General features: G+C 31.1%; 2 protein-coding genes and 2 non-coding genes across 7 annotated transcripts; 1 reads left to right on the top strand and 3 right to left on the bottom strand.

The window, feature by feature from the left end:
• Positions 1-452: 452 nt before the first annotated feature.
• Positions 453-6,528, bottom strand: LOC101215664 (UDP-D-xylose:L-fucose alpha-1,3-D-xylosyltransferase MGP4). 3 transcript variants are annotated; one of them, XM_004138424.3, is made up of 6 exons: positions 6,374-6,528; positions 5,454-6,274; positions 4,645-4,806; positions 4,053-4,268; positions 1,785-2,035; positions 453-861 (listed from the first exon to the last, which is right to left on the bottom strand). In XM_004138424.3, the coding sequence occupies exons 2-5, from the start codon at positions 5,931-5,933 to the stop codon at positions 1,826-1,828; spliced, it is 1,068 nt and encodes a 355-aa protein (XP_004138472.1). In that variant the 5' UTR covers positions 5,934-6,274; positions 6,374-6,528; the 3' UTR covers positions 453-861; positions 1,785-1,825. The 3 variants fall into 3 exon arrangements, with proteins under 3 accessions (XP_004138472.1, XP_011656364.1, XP_031743972.1); XM_011658062.2 differs by lacking the exon at positions 453-861 and having other exon boundaries at positions 1,540-2,035; XM_031888112.1 differs by lacking the exon at positions 453-861 and having other exon boundaries at positions 1,540-2,035; positions 5,454-6,234; positions 6,374-6,507.
• A 2,963-nt stretch (positions 6,529-9,491) lies between these two features.
• TRNAA-UGC lies at positions 9,492-9,564 on the bottom strand. The gene has a single exon. It is a non-coding gene; the product is annotated as a tRNA-Ala (tRNA).
• Positions 9,565-12,223: 2,659 nt separating this feature from the next.
• Positions 12,224-12,296, bottom strand: TRNAA-UGC. Its single transcript has one exon. It is a non-coding gene; the product is annotated as a tRNA-Ala (tRNA).
• Positions 12,297-16,392: 4,096 nt separating this feature from the next.
• LOC101215907 (delta(8)-fatty-acid desaturase 2) lies at positions 16,393-19,155 on the top strand. 2 transcript variants are annotated; one of them, XR_004217404.1, is made up of 2 exons: positions 16,393-18,205; positions 18,797-19,155. XR_004217404.1 is itself a non-coding variant. In XM_031887268.1 (2 exons), exon 1 carries the CDS (start codon positions 16,795-16,797, stop codon positions 18,136-18,138), a length of 1,344 nt encoding a protein of 447 aa, XP_031743128.1. In that variant the 5' UTR covers positions 16,393-16,794; the 3' UTR covers positions 18,139-18,157; positions 18,797-19,155. The 2 variants fall into 2 exon arrangements, 1 of the variants encoding a protein (XP_031743128.1); XM_031887268.1 differs by having other exon boundaries at positions 16,393-18,157.
• The last annotated feature ends 2,373 nt before the right edge of the window (positions 19,156-21,528 follow it).

The following is a 21,528-nucleotide window of genomic DNA, read 5'->3' as shown; positions in this document are numbered from 1 at the left end:
TGAATGTAAAGTTAGAACTTAATCTTTCATTGAGATAAATTCATGTTGAAGTCAAGTGTGTAAAGTTAAAACTTAATCTAACATTAAATGAAGTCAAATGCAATTCAAGCTTCTACCACACTCTTTAGTTCAACTAAAAATTAAATGAAGTCAAGTGCAAATCAAGCTTCTAATACACACGGTTTAATTCAACTAAAATAATACTTTTCAAAGTATCCAACATGGTCGTCCTTGGACGTAACTACTCCTTGCTTTGTTCTTTTTTCATTTGTTTTTTTTTTCATCCAAAATGTTGTTGTGATGGAAATAATTGTTTCTCACAACTCACGATTCCGCTCCTTATCTAGTTACTATGTTAATCAGGATCTCCTTGTTTTTTCTTTTAATCTAAGATCTCTTCCGGACTCAACCATATATTAAAAACAACAAAAACTCGATATATTCCCATCTTGTTTACTACAACCACAAACTCTCATAACTTTTGCATTTGGTTTCACAAAAAGTACCCATATCAATAAAGATGTCCAATCTATCGAAAATTTCCTCTTATATCGAACCGACTTTGGCCGCTTGCTATGTAAGAAGTTCAATCTCCTCGACCAAAATGTTTCATCTATACACATTTATTAGATTACTCGAGCTAGTAACCCATTATGTAATTTGACATATTAGGAAGTTACACCTTTATATTTACTTATTAGACATTTGTTGGGTCATTTGAAGGTTTGTATAAAATCCGTTTCTTCTTGCAGGAACCAATTTGGATTGAAATAACATTGAGGCCATTTGAGTTATCTCAGCTAAAATTCTTTGCCATGATAATAGTTTGTGGTTGAGGATAGCTTACCCGTAGGATTTGATCTGCGAAGTCATTCAAATCATGAATGAGAAACAAAATTTATCCTAATCAAATAGAGGGTTAAGTTTAAAAACTAGATCTCAAAGCCAAGTGGAGTCAAAATTAGAAACAAAAGACTTGATCCATCGTTTGATCTCTAAGATAGTTCAACATAAGTTTCACTCTATTTTTTTCAAATTTTAAATTAGCTAAAAAATAGTATGTAAGAACTTATTAGGAATGAGTAAAAAAGATGAAGGTATGTCATAATATTATGAGCATACGAATATGAACGCATTTGTGTAGGCGGAAAGTTCAAGTACCTCAAATAATTGTGGAGTTATAACCATTTAGATTTTTTGTTTTTTGTTTTTTTTTTGGGTTCAAATTAAGTCTAAAAGCACCCATCCCTCTAAATTCTCGATTTGTTATAAACTTTTTACCAAACCGGAAGTTTGAAAACGTAAAAAACAGTCTTTGTTTTTTAAATTTGACTAGAAATTAAACTTTGAGAGGAAAACTTAGTTTATTAAAAATAAAAACCAAAAACAGTTACTAAATGGTACCTTATGTTTCATTTTTTCAGATTCTAGTAAGAAATGGAGTAACATGGTAAAAATTTGACCAAGAATGTTAGAAATTCCTATGCTCCAATAGAAAGCACCTCCCTAAAGTTCCAAGTATATAACTACTATACACAATATTTCAAAGGAATTTGATAAATGAGACTGAGGGAACTTCTCAGAGCAAAATTACAATAATCAATACTTAATGTTCAATGAATGATGATAATAATAATCTTACTATGTGTTGCTACAGTGTTGTCATGATAACAAATTGTGAATGAAATATAGTACCAACCTAAACGCACTCCCAAAACTATTCCAGGAAGAAGGAAATTGAACTAAATCTTCCTAAGGTTAAACAGTTCTAAAAGAGAGTATACCTTGTATTGCGGGAAGAATTGTGATAACATCTATTAATTTCTCATATTCGACCAAGAGGAGACTCGAGAGTATGATCATCCACGTACCACAGGTTGAATTCTCGGAAACGTTTAATTTTCTTCTCAAACCCTGTGATATAATTATTATGTATAATAACATGCATTCCCTTGGTTTCCTGAACCCATGATTCGTTCTTGAAGTATAATCCACCTGTTGGGAATGCTGACTGTGGCAGCAGGTATAGATCCACCTGTGTATCATCAATGTAACCATTTTTAGGTAGTTATCTAAAATGCACAGTCTCTCTTCATAAGAAAATTTAATATACATTGTCTCATATTGACTAAAAATTATTGAAGGATTCTTCCCTCATACATGGAATAGCTAAGAGATCTAATCCAAGTAATAAGGGCCTTGTATGAACAAACTACTGGATCAGTTGGTTTTAGCAGCTTAGTTGACTAAAAGATGGAAATAATCTACTTTCAAAATCCTAACCAAAATTTTATATATTAATAGTTTTGTAAATTAAAGCAATATACCATTTCATATAAAATAAGAAATTAAAAATAAAAAAAGGGGAGGAAAGCCAAGCCCGAAGCCCCAATCAAAGAAAGTTACTACAGAGTCTTCCAAGTGGCAATGAGAGAATTAAACTTTTTGTAAGGAACGCAGAATTTACACCAAGAAAGCAGAAAACAACGAACTATTCCTAAAAATAGCCTTTAAATTTTTTTCTCATTGCTTCTTTCTAACCAAATTAACCAAAAGAAATCCCTTGCCCACCCGAGTTGAAGCCACAGGAATTTCTTCTAATTTTTTAAAGGAAAACCTCCTACGAAAATGGGAAGCAAACTTGTCAATTTGTGAGGGAGGAGATGCTAAGAATCTGCAATAACTATGACCATATAAGACGAGCATAAGGGCATGAGAGGAACATATGGTATTGACTCTTGAGTGAGTCTCCAAATTCTGTTTACACAGGTAAGACCAGCCAGGGAAGAAGGAAAGAAAATGGCGTCTTTTCTCTAAGACAAAATTGCTAATCCTGCCAAGAACAAACTCTCACAAGAAAATGCAACACTTTGGGGGAACTCGGAGAATTTGGTAATTTTGGGGGAACTTGGAAACTTTTCCATACCAAATGAAAGATGAGGGATTATCCACCCCACTTTCATCAATAATGCCTATAGAAAAAAGGATGATATAAGAAAGTCCCTAATTGTCTGGTTCATCCTAGAAATAAACGGAAGGGAGCGTCAAGCGAAAACCCCTACTCTAGGATTTCCATTTTCAAAGGTTCCAAGTACGTGATAATTTTTCTTTCTTCTTTCTAGAAAAGAAAAAAGCAATTTGGTAGAGAAATTAAATAGACAGACTTAACCAACGTGAAAGATCCCAAATTGAAAATCAAAGAAGAAATACCATATCTGTGAAAGGGCGTTTAATTTATCACACTTGCACCAATAAAGAGCAGTGAGAGGAGCTCCAAAAGTTGAAGATGGATGTTAGAAGTCCAGCAACCAAAGTCTAAACTAGGAAAATACAATGGGGGAGGACAATATCCCATTCAATGTGCCCTCAGAAAAGGAAAAAAAAATTGTGTCTCGACCAGTCCCCACTGCAAATTTAGTCCCCTTTGGAAGTTTTTAAGATAGATTTCAACTGCCAATTCGAAGAATGTAAGGATCTGAGTTTCAGGCAGAAACCCGTTTGGAGATTAACCAACTTTTGAAGGGTGAAACAGAATAAGCCAAAAACTTATACTCTGTAGGCTTTAAAAAGTTGTTAAAAGGTTAAAGATCTAGACCAAGAAATTGTAAAATGAAAAGCTTGGTCTTTAAAAACTAAGATCAAGCACATGGGTCTTGACTTGAGAAGACTCAGTTTGGAAGCTGAAATTCAGTAAATGAACCTCAGTTTCTATTCGACTCTCCAAACTTTCATCCTTTGGGTAGCCCCAACAAGCTGGTATGACCACTGGTATCATTACGGTTTTCACGGTGCATTCACTAAGACAAAGCAAAATCTTTCTTTATATTCACCTATTGGAACTGGAAGTATCATAGTTTGCAACTTTTAACTAAATTAATGTAATCATTTGATAATTTGACAATTCACTTTCCTTTGTTGTTCTCGCATGGTGTAAATTTTATGCTCCTTTCATTATATATATGCATGTATTGTAAGCTTAATTGCTATCATATGGGATCCTAGCAGCTCAATTAGGATATGATATTGAAAACTAGAAGACTAGAAAAACAAACCTCTCCAGCAGTTTTATTTAGTGCCCAATTGAAAGCAGGTTGATCATTTGCCTTCTTTGCCTTGGACCATGGCTGAGCTTTAAGTTCCTCAATCCACTTCCTCATGACCAGTTTTGCTCCACTGGTGGGACGTAGGAAAATCATGCAGCTGCATATGTAAGTGCGGCCCTTTTTCCCCGGAGGTGGCAAATCATGAGAGTGGTGCAATGGTTTTACCTGTAACGAGGTGAGGACAAAATTAAAAGGAAGCTAGTGCACGTTGTTGAACAACAATGCAAACACTTTTCATCAAAATCTAAGAAGTAGTGTCACCATATTTCTCAAGTTCTCAAACTATTAAACTGGAGATCTGTAAGTACCACATGTTCAAGTCAAATCTATAGATTGATCAAAGAAATAAGCAAATGTACAAATTTTCATCAGGAAGCTAAAGTCCTCCACCATTTGCATTTAAACATCTCAGACTTATATGAACTCTCTTTCTTGCCCAAAGAACAAAAAGATAATAAATTAGAGTTTATATGCAAGCATGCAAGCAATCCATTTCCACAAACATTGCACTGGGAGGAGGAGAGAGAAAAGTTGTACATACTGCAGCCATGTCATCTGTGAAGTACACATCATGATTCCCTTGCAGATAAGGAAATGGATCAGCCAGCCATACCATATCAACATCATTGTACATAACATTATAACCAAGCTCCAAAATGTGTAGTAGGTGTCGTGGTCTCCGGGATGTGAAGTTGAAGAATCCCTACAAAGTGAATGCCATCATTTTCATTTCATACAGGCAATGAATTTGGCTAAAGATCAAACATATACATCTAAGAACTGAGCATGAGAAGGGAGAAGTTAAATTAGGAGACAGGGCAAAGCAGGATTGATGGGAAGGAAATTGAGTGAACATGTTCTCGATGGCCAAAGAAATGCTTCAAGAAAGAGTTTCTTGAGTTCTATAAAATGCTTCATACAAAGAGAACAAAGAGAGAGATGATGTTGATGACTTGAAGATCAAATTAGTAAGTGATGGAAGGAGCAATAAAATTGAAGCTTCTATACTTCATGGGGTAAGTATCACTACAGAAATGCCATCACATAATATCAATTGAAATTTAAGGCATTATATGAAAGTTATACAGTAGTAATATTAATAATCATAAATTAAGACCGGATATAAAAGTTATGAAATAATCTTAAGTTTAGAAAACACATTCAAGTACGAAATGTTATGACTAGTGTTGCAATAACAAAACATCTTTGCCCAGGCAATGTTAAATGCGATGAAATATTTAACAGAGAAGCAACAAAGACTGATTATAAGTTTATATAGCAATCAAAATTATCATTTCAAATAGAAAAAACCAATCAAAACTGATAGCAAAAAAATTCATGAAAGCATACCTGAGAACCAAATTTATGAGCGGTTTGAGCATCAGGAGCTGGTGGGACGAGCACTGCATGCCCTGGCCACCGTTCATTCACTTTATAGAGCGTTGCATAGTCCTCAGCAATAACAAGAACTTTCTCATGGTGCTTCTGCCGAGAAAGACTAATTAACCAATTATTGAGAAAGGGCAAGTAGGGTTGGCTGACAGCGCAAACAATCACAGTCCCATTCCTCGCAACGAACGACGCAGCTTCAGCCAATGAGTACTCTCGCCATTTAGAGTTTGAGACCTTGGAGCTTGAGAAAATACTCTCTTGTATATTCATCCAGGGCAAGAAGACTCCAAGAATCACAATGAGAGAAAGCAGAGCAAGTAGGTTTATAGGACTGAATATGGAAAATGATCTTTCAGAACTCGAGGAAGAACGAGGAGAAAGTGGATATGAATTTGCAAGTGAGCTGTGAGTGGATCTTTGGTGCAAGACCGACGGCATTTTCTTGCGTAAGAAAGAAAACCCAGAACAGTCACAAACCGTTTTCAAGTAAATCTCTACAACCTTGACCCGAGAGACGAAGATTAAAACGACCCACAAATCATTCGTCCAAGAAACAAATTGCAAAATCAATCAGCAAATTAGGGCCATTCCATCTCGAAGCTAGACTCAAGCTTAAAAAACCAATCAACGGCCAATTCTAAATGACTGCAGACCAGACGTCACAATTTCCCTGCCGATTAATCGGATCAACCCGAAACTAGAGAAAACAAAACAGCATTGGCAATGACATACAGATCAGCTGCAGTTAACCAGGGGAAATTCCAATGAAACAATGTGATCTGAAATTGGATGGGCATGATTCAGAACATGAATTGGTAAGCTAAAAGTAACCAAAGAAGGCACATGACTTATACATCAAAATTTGTTAGAAATTTTACCTTATCGTCGGAAAGTGGAGCTCCACCGACGGTTGTTGAAGACTGGAGGGAGTTGGAGTGTGAAGAGTGAGGATCTGAGAAGGGGAGTAATAGAGCAAGCGGTGGCGGGGAGCTGTTTTAGCGGTTCATTAACTAATAAGCAAAAGAAAATAGAGGAGATGTGGGCTAATTATAACAATATGATCATTTCTAGGGGGTTTTCTGAAAATAATATTGTGTTCTTAGTACATTATAAAATTAATTACAAATTTAGATTTTTAATTGTAACATTGTTGAATTTGTGAATCAAATCTAGAGGAATTACAATTCAGCTATAGTTCAACTAAGTGTATTTATCTAATTTAGCGAAATCATAACTTTTTTTTTATATAAATAGAAGAATGTCGTTAACCAATAAGTTACTTCTCAGTCATTTTTTCTATAATGGTGGACAAAAGTGAAAAAAAAATTATATTAATCGGGGATTAAAAATTCGATCCCTATTTGGTGCTATCCTTTGTATTTGGATAGTTCAATTTTTTTTCTCCTATTAAAGTAAGATAGTTCAATATTGAATTATTGATACAAGAAGCAAAAGCCCACCAACACCAAGGTCCAACAGAAAACACCATAAAACAATTGGGTCCAGTGGACAAATAAAGCATATATACATAAGTGCTATTTAACCCATCCATTTTCTTCTTCTTCCAAACATAAATCAAAGATTTTGTAATTGAAAGTACAAATTCACTCCTCCATAGTTTGCTCAAAGACAGACCCAAATGTTTTCAAGGGCAATTCACCCTTCTAGTCCAAAAAATTTTAAGGATTTGACTTCTTTTCATAGTTGTCATGGAACTATCTCATCTCTTCTTCTATACTATATATTCTTTCATCCATGTATTATCCTTGTTTACTTCCTAATTTTTTTATATTTAAACATTAGAACTAATGTAGTAATTAGATATTAACGTACAAATCTCGTTATTTTCTATATCAACTAACTGATCATCACTAGTGCATCAAGTGAATTTGATCAAAGCTCAACCTATATACATGATGTTAAATATTCCATTTGGATTAAATCGTTTTTAAAATCTCAAGAATGAGAATACACGAAAAGGTATCAAAAAGGGGAAAAGAGCTCTAGAAAATTCTAAGCATGGAGAAGAAAGAAAGTGGTTTGTTCTTTATGATATGAATAATGCATATAGAGTTGAGAGGCACAGCCACAACAACATGATATCCCAAAAGTTATTAATGTGATATTTTTTTGATTTAGGGGTGGAGTGACCTACCATTTGGCAATTGCAAGGAAGGGCTTAGAAGTTTGAGGACCACAAGTCCTTTAATTTGCTGGAAATTGCTGGAATTTTGTAGATTACGACACGAAATTTAAAAACTTTCTTCCATTCAAAGTGGTGGGGTTGGGGGCATTTCCATTGAAAATAAAAAGACAAGAAAACCCTTTCAATGATATCAAAGAATGAAATAGGAAACCCTTTGATCGTATTTGTTCTTTTTAGAATCTCTTTTCCTTTTTTTCATTGTGCAAACTTTTCTCTATAACCATTTCAACCACTATACTATTCTACTATTTTTACCATTTTTTTAGTCCATCATATATTCTTTTGTTGACAAATTTTGAGAAATAGACTTCTAAATTTCTTTATGTAAAATCAATATTTCTGTTTACAGTGGTAGACTAGAATGACTGATATTTCGAGCTCAAAACTAAAATACATGTTATGGACCAATACTCTATTTAGTTAAATTATATAATCACTACCTAGTTTAGATACGATGCTCCAAATAGAAACAAAATGCATTGAGTGGTGGACTCATTCACTAAAACACACTTAACGTTTCTCTTCTAAATTCTCCACACGAAAAAAAGGATAAATTTATAATAAATTTGGTAAAATAGGTCATCCTATCTATTTGGATAACAATATTGTTTTTAGCTTCCACTTCTTATATTTGTTTTCTTTCAAATTTTATAGTCAAATTGTATGATGGGAATAAGTTCTTTTCAAATTATTGCATTCATGTGTAAAGATAATTAATATATTCCATCTTATCTTTGTGTAGTTAATATTCTAGTTTAATTAAATTCTCTCTTCTTTATAGAAAGGATAACATTGTTGTATTCAAGTAAAGATACTATGATCTCAAATACGTGGAACATTATCTAGGGTTTTTGTGGCTATATTATTGTTCCCATTGGCATGTAATATATTCTACAAATTCCACTTGGCTTACTCTTCTTTACCTGTAAACCCACTTGTCTAAGAATCTAATCATGTTTTCACCTCACTGATATGGATGGTCACATGATCGAGGTTACCTAGAGGAAAGTAATATTTGTGTACCAATATAGTAATGTTTTGTTTTTATTTCCAATATATTTAGGTGTGTATACCCATCTATATTTATGTTTAGACTATTAAACTAAATATAGCTCAACAAACACATGGTTTAAATTTATAATAAACCTCGAGATCAAAAGGTTCGATGTTTCCAAACTTACATTTTAATACAAAATCTTAAAATTCTAAATACGTACATAATCAATGAAAACTATCAAACATAAAAGTTCATTTTTTATTTATGTTCTAACAATTAATTTTAAACATATCAATTTGGAATCTACCATAAAACTAAAGTTGTTTTTTTAGTACACGGACAAATTGAAACTATATTACACATTTCAAACGTATTAGAGTTGTAAAAATTAAATTAAAGAGATTAGATATTATTCAAAATATTTACAAAATATCACTTCAACGTTTAAAGTAACTTCTTTTCATCTATTATAATCTACAAATATTAATTATAATATTTTATTTTGTTATATTTTTAAATAGTTTTAAATATTTTTGTTATTTAAAATAAAATTTTCAATTTTAAAATTAGAATGTAGAAATAAGAGAAAGTGTGAACATTTATTAAGTTGATAGGTATAATTGATATCAAGTTATTTAAACTAAGATATGACTATTTGAATGTACATGTATAGTTAATTATAATATATATATATATAGTCTCAACACTAGTAAATATTAAGATATGATGAATAATATGTCATAAGACATAAAAGAAGTTTAACATGAAAATAAAAATGATGTATATGAAAAAATGGAGATGCAGGGGATCGAACCCTGTACCTCTCGCATGCAAAGCGAGCGCTCTACCATTTGAGCTACATCCCCAATTTGAGAAATAAAATATTTTATAATTTATTATAAAAAATTTAAAAAGTTTAATATATATATACATGGTTGTTACTCTATAAAAAGCAGGTGAATTCTTATTCTTTAACCTCTTGCTTCTTCTAAATAGTTTCGAACTAACTTAAGTAATGGAAGTTGTGTGGCAAGCATCACTCGATCAAGCTCCTGAAATCGTTTGAAACCAAAAATTGTTGTTCAATCTAGGTAGTCAAATGCAATTTGAAGTTTGAAGACACTGGACAGATATTTGATAAACTTTAGTGTTTTGCATAAAGTATGTCGAAGGAAAACTCGAATGAACTAAAGTACATTTGAAACGTGTCATGTGCATTTCGATTCTAATTCTCAAATCTCTTTCTTCATTTTAGAGTTTAAAGCTATTCAGAAAGTTGTAATTTCATGACATCTTCATTGCAGTCACCATTTCAAAGTTCAAAATTAGAATGGTACATTATAAGTAGTCGTTATCTATCTCTTCTTTATTTAAAAAAATTGAAATTCTATTTCAAAGCAAAAAAGTTTGAATGCACTAACAAATAAAGACTCAAAAGAGAATTCGAGACTTGGTCATCAAAGTTTTGAATCCTCCATTTCCACTTATATTCAACTTCAAAACAAGCATAAAACACTTATTATAATCAATCCGTGATTTAGCAACTAGCTAACAACTACTACTAGAATAATAAACAAATACAACTATCCACGTTATTTTGTAAATAATCAATCCTAAATTTATCATTTAATTATTTAATCAAAACTAATACATCATGAGAAATGTTTTAGAAGTAATTGATTTATTTTCCCCTCCTTTGTTTATGGAGTTCCATTTCAAAAGAGACGAATTGAGGTTTGTTTGGAGTTATATTCATAATGAATAAGTGGTACGGACTTTTGGAACTTGTCTCTGTCTTTATTTCTTTTTATTATTTAAATTTTCGTCTTTTCGAACCTCTAGAAGAGTTTTCAAATTGTGTAATGTGAGATAAACGATAATAATATTATTTTACGATTATTTCCAAACAAAATAATAATAATGAAAATAAAAATCTTCCATTTTATTTATTTTTGTTGTGTGTTTACTAATTACAAGTTGTGGAAGATAATGGGCATCACTCTCAACATTTAAAATGTCTAGGGTGTTGAAAAGTTGGAGAGCCATTTTTTTCTTCATACATATGGTTAGAGGACCAACATCCAACCTTTGACTACGACGCTATATTGCATTAAGTACTTCCAGATTTAAAGTATGTAATACCCTATACATGACTAACACACTTTACTTTATTATCAAATGTCATATTCTATATATTATATGCAACTCTACTGTATTGTATTCTATGATACCATATAACAATAATACCATACAAATATACTACCAATATCAAATCCTCATGGTCATATATATATTTATATATATATTATATATTATATATTGTGGGCAACTAGACCCTCTTATCTATATTAAAATTTTGTTTTTCATTAATTTAGTTTATAATTTCTTGTTTAGATATCTACGTTTTGAAAAAGTCGTTCATCCATCAAGTAACATCAAGTATTATTAATATTTGTTGTTAAAAAACTTCTGTCATGTAAAATTAATAACATATCAAATAAAGTATACTTGATATTTTTCTTTTTCTTTTTTCTTTTCAAAATTTAATCCGTTTTCAGTTTAGTATATCAAAATTTTGATTTAGAAAAACATCCAGAAACTACATATATTTTTTTCTCTTCATGAGTGTATAATACTTGGATATGTAATTATGGGGTGCATCATGGTATGGTATGGAAGAGATTTAACCATATATAAAAGATATAATCAAACCATTAATATATTTAGAATGACAATTATTTATCTATTAAACACATTTGAGCAAATCTCCAAATACAGAAACAATATTGTTACTTTCACAGTTCAATATAATTTATAAAGTCCATATTATTAAACTAAAGTTAATAAGCTAACGTTAATGCAACTTTCATAGTGTTTCGTGATTCTCTCCGATCCAAAATTAGAGTTCAAATCTTTAATTTGAGGCCATTTAGAATTATATTTATCTATATATATATATCATAAACTATTTTCTTTTTAAGTTCAATAAAATCAAAATATTGTTGACTTTATATAGTATAGTAATATCCGCTCTTTTTAAATATATTTAATATTAGAAACACAAAGTCTAAAAACTTTTTTTTCTCTTAGTTTTAGAAAATTATAAGGTTTACTTAGCAAATATATATAGTTGAATTTAATTCACTTAAAAAATAATTCAAGAAATTGGTCCAATTTAAAATCCAAAGTAATAAGACATAAAATAAATAAAATAAAGAATTAAACTAATAGAGATTGATTATTCAAAAGCATGCTTCAATCTTTAATGAATGAAATTTGCAAAAGGCGTGGAAGTGGGAACCACATTCTCTTCAATTAAATTAATTTGAGATTTGTTATTAAAAGAATTATAATTCCTAGTTGACCTCATGTTAACCTTATTATATTATAATCTTTTATTATATGATACATGCGAATATATTTTATATGAAAATGTATATGATTATTTATTCTCTTATGCCTAACCAATAACCATACTCTTGTATCACTACTTTAAACATACAAAAAAAAAAAGAATAAAAGAAATGGAGATGCAGGGGATCGAACCCTGTACCTCTCACATGCAAAGCGAGCGCTCTACCATTTGAGCTACATCCCCATTTTGTGAGGAACGTTAATACAAGTTCTTATTAATACAATTTGAATATATATTTCTTTTTACTTGACAATTGATTTAGTTTCAATGTATTTTTATCGAAATTAAAATTAATTTATAATTTTTACTTCAAAAATTATTCTTACTTAAGAGGTTAAAAGCATAAATCTAAAAGTCATAATTTAAACTAAAATTAAACTCAATTTTTCTAGTAAAGTTTTGAATCTAAGAAATAAATTCAAATCTTAAACAAATAAAAATGTAACATCTTGGACAATAACCACGGAGTTTATGATTTAAATCCCATATTCTAATTGTAGTACCAAAATAATATATAATATTTAGGAACCTTCGAGTGAAATGAAAACTATATCCAAAATATAAAAATAAATTGCATTAAATGATAAAATTATTTTAAAAAAATCAGTTCGTGACACTTATTTTTTGCATATGCATATGTAAATATAACAAAATTAGTTATATAGATGATTATGATACGTAATCATGAGACTATCCAATGATAATCGAAGTTATAGTTTTACAATTTAGAAAATATAATGAGATAAATCTTATTATCATAAAATAAAATTTACTAACGTTGGAAGTACTTAAAATTGAAAAGGTTGAAAAGATATTTTTGGAATAAAAGAAAGAAAAAAAGAAAAACCCGTTGATATTTGAAGAATTGAAAGAAAAGGAAAAGGCTAATTTAAAGGGTGAGTTGAAAAGGAAATGCAACAGCCACAAAATAGATCCAGCTGGATATCTGAGGTGGCAAACGCATTGTATTCCATGTTCTACTTCATCATCATATTGGTATCATCTTTTTTATTTATTTTTGTGGTCCAGTCCCTTTACTTTTGTTTATAGCCCAATTCGCCCCATTTCAAAAGGCACGTGAGTCCCACCACCTCCTCCTGTCTCTTCCCATTCCCTCTCCCCCTAGGGAGAGACCATCCTTTTCCTTTCTCTCTCTTTCTTTTCCCATCTATTTCAAATCCTACCTAACCTCACTAAACCACTTCTTTCCATCTATTTACTTCAGTTTAGCTGAACTACATAGAGTCTCCAGTGTGTATGAACACCTTGTTTAATTGTATTAATACAAAATAATAATAGTTTTGTGAATAACTTTCGAATTGATTTTAATTAATGTGTACCATTGATCAAGATGTCAACAATTTTAATTTTAATACAAACATATGTTAATTGAGTTATGTTTGTGTTAGTATTGACCATACCTATTCTTTTAATTCAACAATAAGTAAAATGTACGAGATTCCAACCCATAACCTCTAATTGAGTTATGATTAGGCTAGTCAATCATACTTGCTCATACTTCAATCCTCTCATCTACAATTTTATAATTGTTTTGAACTCTTTACTTGTGTACTAGCTAGAAAATAAGTTGGTAAGGAGCAGCTTTTCGAATCAAGTCCAAAAGTAGTAAATCAATCTAATTGCCTTGCATTGATTTGACCCTTGATTGAAAACAAACACAATTTTAATATTATTTTAATCTTACTCCCATATGATTTTAAATACCATAAAAGTTTCAACGTAAAAGTAGACCATAAAAAATATAAAAGATTAGAGTTCCTCATCACACAAATCAAATAGATGAAAGTTAAGAAAACACAATTGAAACTTCGTAAATTATGCCACACGTGCCACTGTTTTACACCCTCTTTACTTTATTGAGCTTTCAACAAAATAAATTAATAAATAAAAGTTCCAAAATGGTACCAACCAAAATGATATTTTAATATAAAATAAAACTAGTTAAGACTCTAAAATAATTTTAAATAAAATGAACATTTTTTTCGGGAAATGTTTAGCATTAAAAGAAACATATTTTCTTCAAATTAAGTGTTATAAAAAATAAAAAACCATTTCAGTAACATATAGAAACTAGAAAATTGGCTGGTGTTTTTAAATAATTCTTAAAATAAATGTTATAGAAACTAAAAAATTGTAAAATTTCTCTAGAAAAAAATAATAAACAAACTAGTCCAAAAGTATTTATGTCAAAAAGATTGACTAAACTTTTCAAAGTAATTTTCATACTAAAAGACAAATCATAGTTGTTTACGAAATTTGAAATCGTTGTCAGTTGAATAACGTTTTTATTCATTTTGTTTATAATTTTTTAATTTGTATCACATCTCTTAATTAATAAGTTTATATATATAGACTTACTTACTAAGTTATATTGACATTAAAGACCATCCTTGAAAACAAACTAACTATAAAAGAAAGAAAAAATACAATCTTACTTCTTAAGAAATATGTAATGAAAATTAGGAAAAACGTAAATTTCTTCTTCTAAATTGGTTAAATTCCCATTGACAAAATTTACAAAAATAGAGATTTTTCAAAACATAGAAAAAAACTAAAACTATTGCTAGAATTTCACAACAATACAAACACTTAAAATAAACAAAATTTCCCTCTTTAATTTGATGAATTTATATAATTTTATACAAATAAAATAAATAAGTGTCTTAAAAAATAGAAGAAATTAAAAAAAGAAAGAGAAACAGCTGTGAGTGACTGGCACCTCCTCCAAAAATATCTCTCGAAATATTCATATTTTAAAAAAAGAAACAAAATATCATTCACCCAAAAATTAAAAAAAAACAAAAAACGACATGTGGTTCGTCCACAGTAATATTCTTTTCCCTCGCATCTCACCCGTCCATTCTTTTAATCCATGTCCACACGATTTTACCTTGACGGGGTCGTTTTTCCACCCGTCATTCACTCACTACGCATGACGCTACACGTTACGGAAAATTCATTCTTTTTCTTTATATTTCTTTAACCGACTCTTTTATTGTTTATATTTTTTGTTTTTTTTAATCGCTCTTTCCGTTTAAACTCCGTATATCCCTTTTTTCCCCTTTAATTTAATAATTGTGCGTCCCATCCAATAATAAAGCTTCCCTTTTCCCTCCTCCTCCTCCTCCATTTTTACCCTACAATAATACCGCCAATGTTGTGATCTCAAATGAAATAATTGATAGAGCAATTTTTATGTTAATTGGATTATATTCAAATTATAAATAGATTAATAAAATATAAATTATTTTACTTAGGTTTTTTCTTAAGAAAATTTATCTAAAACTAGTATGATATCTAATAAGCATGTGATGATGATAAATGGAAATAGTTTTGAATTTTTTTTTCTCATATAATTCAATGCATATTAGAGTGATAAAGAAAATTTTTCGTATAAAAATGAGATAGTATTAATAAAAGAACTATCTTCACAACCTCGAATGGGGATTTAAGTGTATAAGAAGTAAATAATTACAGTTAACAAATCTAAACATTGTGTTCAGCTCTTTCTTTCTTTCTTATTTTTTAGCTAAGCATCAAAATATCATAAAAAGATTGCAATTAGACCACAGATAACATCAATGTATAATGAATTTTGAGTAACTATAGATATGTTTGATAAAAGAATTTATTTAAAAAACCCATTATTTAAGTCATTTAGTAAATGTAAATACCAACTAAATGGTTTATCTTTATTATTATTTATTCACATTGGGTGCATAAAATGCACATTCATTTTATGAATTGTTAAATCCATTGCTAATAGAAAATGAGAAAATCAAAACCCCACCACCGGTTCAACTCACAAAAGAAGTATTCAATTAAACAAAAACTTAGAGGGGAGAGATCAAGTTTAAAATATTATGTAATATTTTTTCTAATATTAAGAAAAAAAAAGAACAAACTATTTACAACCGATAATACTAAAACTAATTTTTTCGGTAGACTTTGCCAAATGGGAAATGCCAATTTAAAATTGAATTAATTAATTTATGAAAGTTTGAGAATTTAGTTGGTATAATAGAATGTTTAAGGAAAGTTAGTAATTTTAATTAATGAAATGATTGGTTTAGGGTTTAAGTTGGGTATAAAAGGAGTATATTTGTTAAAAGATTAATTTGATTTTAAAAAAGAAAGTGTATTAAAAAAAGAGGGACAAAAGTGAAAATTTAAACATCATTTGTAATTTTGGAAAAAGGAAAAAAGAAGAGAAGAGGGGATATATTTGAGTGAGCCGCGGGTGAGGTTAAAAGGAGGGAAGCCAATTTGAGATGCGGGGGAAACGGCACCTAAAGCCTAAAGCCCAGGTTGGTTTTTGTACCGTGTACTTCGCTGTTAACAATCACGACCTCTCATTCTTCTCTGTTCATTCATTCGAATCCCTTTCTTCTTTTCTATATTAAAGTCTCCTAAATGCAACATGCAATTCAGAAAGAGGGGTTCACACTATTCTAGATTCTGAATCAATCGAACCCAACTTCCCCCCCTCTCTTCTCCGAATAGTGGGTTGCATTTTTCCATCCAAAGCAACTCCACGATAAGAAAAAAAAAAAAAAAAAAACGAAGAAACCTTCCAAAAATTGCTTTTATTCTCATCTGGGTTTCTCCTGTTTTCTTTGTTTGATCTCCTTTTACCAAACTTTGAAGGTCTGGTTTGGATATGGAGGTGGAGAAGAAGTACATTACCTCTGAGGAGCTTCTCAAGCACAACAAACCAGGAGATCTATGGATCTCTATTCAGGGTAAGGTCTATAATGTCACAGAATGGGCTAAAGAACATCCTGGTGGTGATACGCCTTTTATCAATTTAGCGGGTCATGATGTGACCGATGCATTCATTGCTTATCATCCTGGCACCGCTTGGGCGTATTTGGATCGGTTGTTTACTGGATTTCATCTCAAGGATTTTCAGGTCTCGGAGATTTCTAAGGATTACAGAAAGCTTGCGTCTGAATTTTCCAAACAAGGTTTGTTTGAGAAGAAGGGGCATGTTACTATGTATTCTTTGATTTCTGTTGCTGTGATGATGTTTCTTGTGGTTTATGGGGTCTTGAAATCGGAGAGCGTTTTGGTTCATTTGGGTTGTGCTATGATTTTGGGTATGCTTTGGATCCAAAGTGCTTATGTGGGTCATGATTCTGGACATTCTAATGTAATGTCGAGTCGTGGATTTAACAAATTGGCTCAAATTTTGTCTGGAAATTGTTTGACGGGGATTAGTATAGCCTGGTGGAAATGGACTCATAATGCTCATCACATCTCCTGCAATAGCCTTGACCACGATCCAGATCTTCAACACATCCCTGTTTTTGCTGTTTCTACTAGTTTCTTCCGGACTTTGACATCTCATTTCTATGGTAGGAAGCTGGAGTTTGATTCCTTGGCTAGATTCTTTGTTAGCTACCAGCATTTCACATTTTACCCTGTGATGTGTGTGGCTAGAGTGAATCTCTTTGTGCAGACGTTGTTGCTCTTGTTTTCCACTAGAAAAGTTCCTGATAGAGCATTGAACATAATGGGGATTCTTGTCTTTTGGACATGGTTTCCTCTTCTAGTTTCTTATCTCCCTAATTGGCCTGAGAGAGTCATGTTTGTTCTTGCAAGTTTTGCTGTATGTTCTCTACAGCACATCCAATTCTGCCTCAACCATTTCTCTGCTAATGTTTATGTTGGGAAGCCCACTGGGAATGATTGGTTTGAGAAGCAAGCAAGTGGGACTTTGGATATCTCTTGTTCTACTTGGATGGATTGGTTTTTTGGTGGATTGCAATTTCAGCTAGAACATCATTTATTCCCAAGGATGCCCAGATGCCAGTTGAGGAAAATCTCTCCAATTGTGGTCGAACTTTGCAAGAAACACAATCTTCCATACAGAAGCTTGTCATTTTGGGATGCTAATGTCCGCACCATTAGAACTCTTAGAACAGCTGCTTTGCAAGCTAGAGATTTGACCAATCCTGTTCCTAAGAACTTGCTCTGGGAAGCTGTGAACACTCATGGATGAAGATGAAGTTGAAGATGAGGTCAGATTCTTCATAGTTCTTATCTAGATTTCTCAAGAACGGCAGCAGGTTCTTCTTTTTTGATTTTTTTTTCCTCCCTTTTGTTTGCTTATTTTTTATGGGCTTACTGTTATTTTTCGTATTATGGGCCTTTTAGGATATGTTTGAACTGCTTGAAAAAACATTACACTCAGCTTCCTCTTGTTGGTTCTTTTATTTGATTACTATAAATTTGCCTTTCAATTCTCTCTGCTGAACTTTTGAATTGAATGAAAATTTGCCATATAAAATCCAATCCATGATCTGGGTTTCTTTGAACTTGAACTTCCCTGTTTTTAGAATCTACAGCACTGGCGTTTTTGAACTTCTTGTTTATACGGAGAAAAGAGAATATGCCATTTTTTTATTTAAAGATCCGATTTGTGTGTTTACTGTGAAAAGGAGCTGAGGACTGTCCCCATTTGGACAGTTGTGTCTTGTGATTACGAATCTTTTCTTTTATGTCTCCATTGGGTTGCTTTGTTGAGATTTTGAGTTGAAAATGGTCTGTTTCTATTTTACCATTTGGGAGTTTTGGCCCTACCTCACACATGGCCACCTCACTGCCTTATACCAGCCTGTCTAAGGTGTGGCTCACCACTCCCCTTCTCTTCTTTTTAGGTCATTTCTGGGCTTCTGTAGAGCACGCGGTTTGAATGTGTCCACAGTTCGGTTCGATTCAAGTGATCTTGTTAGAATATTGCTCTAGTTGATCAAACAAGACTTCCGAGTCTACATACTACAAATCTTTATTGCATTTATGAGTAAATTAATTCCAATTCCAATTTAGAGGAGAAAAATAAAATCTTCTTGATCTCTTGTATAAATACAGGTAAATTTGTTTCCATGCCTTTCAATGTCTCCTATATTCTTTTAATGTTTAATTGAATCTATACGTTATATGTTTGTTCAACGATACGTGGAGTTGAGAGGTTATCTTTTGAGTTGAAGATATATATGATTGAATTAATTCATCTCTAGTGACATGCGTCATGGTGTAATCTAATTGGACCAATTCGTGTAGACTCCATTAACTTTTATGCTATACTAATCTTATTGGATACTTCTATGTCATTCATTATGCTTTATTGTACCATATACATAGTTTCTTTTTTTTTAAAAAATAAATGAAATTAAGGAATAAAATACAATTCACATAGTGTTAAAAACATGCATACATGGCGAACTTTGATTGAACTAATTTTCGACACGATATACATATATGACACAATTTGATTGGATTATTATAACACAAATGGCAGTAAGATGAACACTCACTTAAATCATTAGTTTAGGTCTGCTAACCATTTTATTTTGAAATTTTCCCTTGTTTTGTCTCCATTTCTCAGCTATATGCTTTTCACTTTCTTTAAAAAGCATTTTTCTTCCTATCCAAAAACTAAAAACAAAACCGGTTTTCAAAAACAATTTCTTTTAGTTTTTAGCTTTAGACTTTGTTTTTTTTAAAAAACATGTGTAGAAATCTGGAGGTTGAAAGTGGAGTTTTAGAAGTTTATTTTTTTTAAAATAATCCAAAGCAAAACGGCTACTAAATAGAATTAATAATCTAATTACAAGATTGTTTTAATTTGATATTTACTAAACACAAAGTTAAAAAAATTAGCTTCATTTATAATTTTTCTGATTGGTTTTGCTATCTATTACATTTATCATTCTCCTAAATAAAAAGGGAATTAAAAACAAAATACCGAATGATTACTGACAAGATTTTAGTACTCAAATTTTGACTTTGTTTTTTCTAAATTAGATAGCAAAAATAAAGAAATAGATAGTAAGAATAAAGAAATCAATAGAGTAATGTTGATGATTTTTTTCTAAAATGAAAAATGAAAAAACCAAATAGTTATAAAGACAAAATGAGATATATATTTAATTTTTTTTTTTAAAAAAAGCTTGACTTTGGTTTTTTAATTTGTTAGTTGAAAAAAAACTTATAAATTAAAAAAACAAACAAAGATGGAATGATTGTGAAATGTGACACAATGGTTTAAAACCTAAAGTAGTGTTTTGTATAAATTTTTTGATGCAAAACCTTCTTTTGTATTATCTAATGGATTTATGGAGAGGTTTGTGGGGAAGGAACGTGATTGATTGTATGCTAACTATTCTGCGGTGGTGCTTGCTTGTGGAGCTTCCGTATGAGATTTACTTCAACAAATTGGCTATCCATATTGAAACACCTCCTATTAATGTCGATTGTGTTGGGTGGGCTGAATGTTGTTGGTGTGCTTAGTTGGTTCTCTTTTTCAGGCTTCCTCATCTCTCCCTTTCCCCTTCGGTTCGTTCGGTCATCATTGTTGGAAACTCAATTTTCATAGGGTATGATCGGACGACGAGGGTGGGGAAGGCTCTATTGGATTGTTTTTGACCGTGAAGGTCTTAATGCTTTTGAGTGACTGCAAATTTACCCACAGATGGAGAAATTAATTTGTTGAAAATTGAGGTCATTTTGAATAGTGTGATTGCGAAAAGGGTAGCAAGCTTCTAAACCTCCACCTAATAACATATGTATATTTAATGAGATATGGAAGGAAATCCAAAGTTTTGTCGATGTATAATACATAATAGAGATCATATATTTGAGGCACCAACTAGAAGTTGGTGTTGTGGGTTATTGTATAATCTATACTATTGTTGCGGGTTATTATATAATCTATACTATTTCAAATGTTATTTACTACCGTATTTATTATTTTCACTCATCTTTTTTCTTTTTCATTTCTATATTGTTTGTTAGTTTTTAAAAGACAAAAATAATTTACATCACGGTGGTAGTTTAACCTAGATTAAAACAGTAATGTATCCAAACACCATCTCTTATAATCCACTGTCTATATTTAACCAACTTAGCACTATAAACGCCCTCTTAGAGATCATATTTTGTGAGGTTTAACTAAACTATACAATCTAAATTATCAAAATTTCTATAATTATAAGGACTCAATTAGAAACTACAAAACCAAACAAACAAAACTAAAAATTGAACTCCAACTATGGGAACCAACGAAAAAAAGTGAAACCATAGTGACTAATTTTGTAAATTTTAACTTATGAACTACTAGCCGATAGTCGATGAGTGTTGTTAGTAACCTAACAACAAATGATCCGTTTTTAGTACCATATATATATTTAGTAAAACTAACAAGTGAAAAATTGAATCTTGAAATTTTAAAGGAAAAACTAGTGCAAATTATGATTGAACTAAACATACTAATAACTTATGCACTCAACTATGATTGGATGATTGGTGTTGGTATTTCTTAATTGTCATTATTACTTTAGGTAAGAAGTGCAAAATTTCAACCTATACCTTAGTAATAAAAACAAATCCT

The sequence above is a fragment of the Cucumis sativus genome, chromosome 6 (genome assembly GCF_000004075.3).
Source record: "Cucumis sativus cultivar 9930 chromosome 6, Cucumber_9930_V3, whole genome shotgun sequence".
NCBI classification, from domain to species: Eukaryota; Viridiplantae; Streptophyta; class Magnoliopsida; order Cucurbitales; family Cucurbitaceae; genus Cucumis; species Cucumis sativus.
This window is presented reverse-complemented; position numbering and strand designations above follow the sequence as displayed.

Excerpts from the sequence above, each read along its gene's own strand:
- LOC101215664 (XM_004138424.3), bottom strand. The coding sequence starts at position 5,933 with ATGCCGTCGGTCTTGCACCAAAGATCCACTCACAGCTCACTTGCAAAT. Across the intron at positions 4,807-5,453 it reads CTCATAAATTTGGTTCTCAG|GGATTCTTCAACTTCACATC; the intron begins GTATGCTTTCAT and ends TTCACTTTGTAG. Across the intron at positions 2,036-4,052 it reads TAAATAAAACTGCTGGAGAG|GTGGATCTATACCTGCTGCC; the intron begins GTTTGTTTTTCT and ends GATGATACACAG.
- LOC101215907 (XM_031887268.1), top strand. The coding sequence starts at position 16,795 with ATGGAGGTGGAGAAGAAGTACATTACCTCTGAGGAGCTTCTCAAGCAC.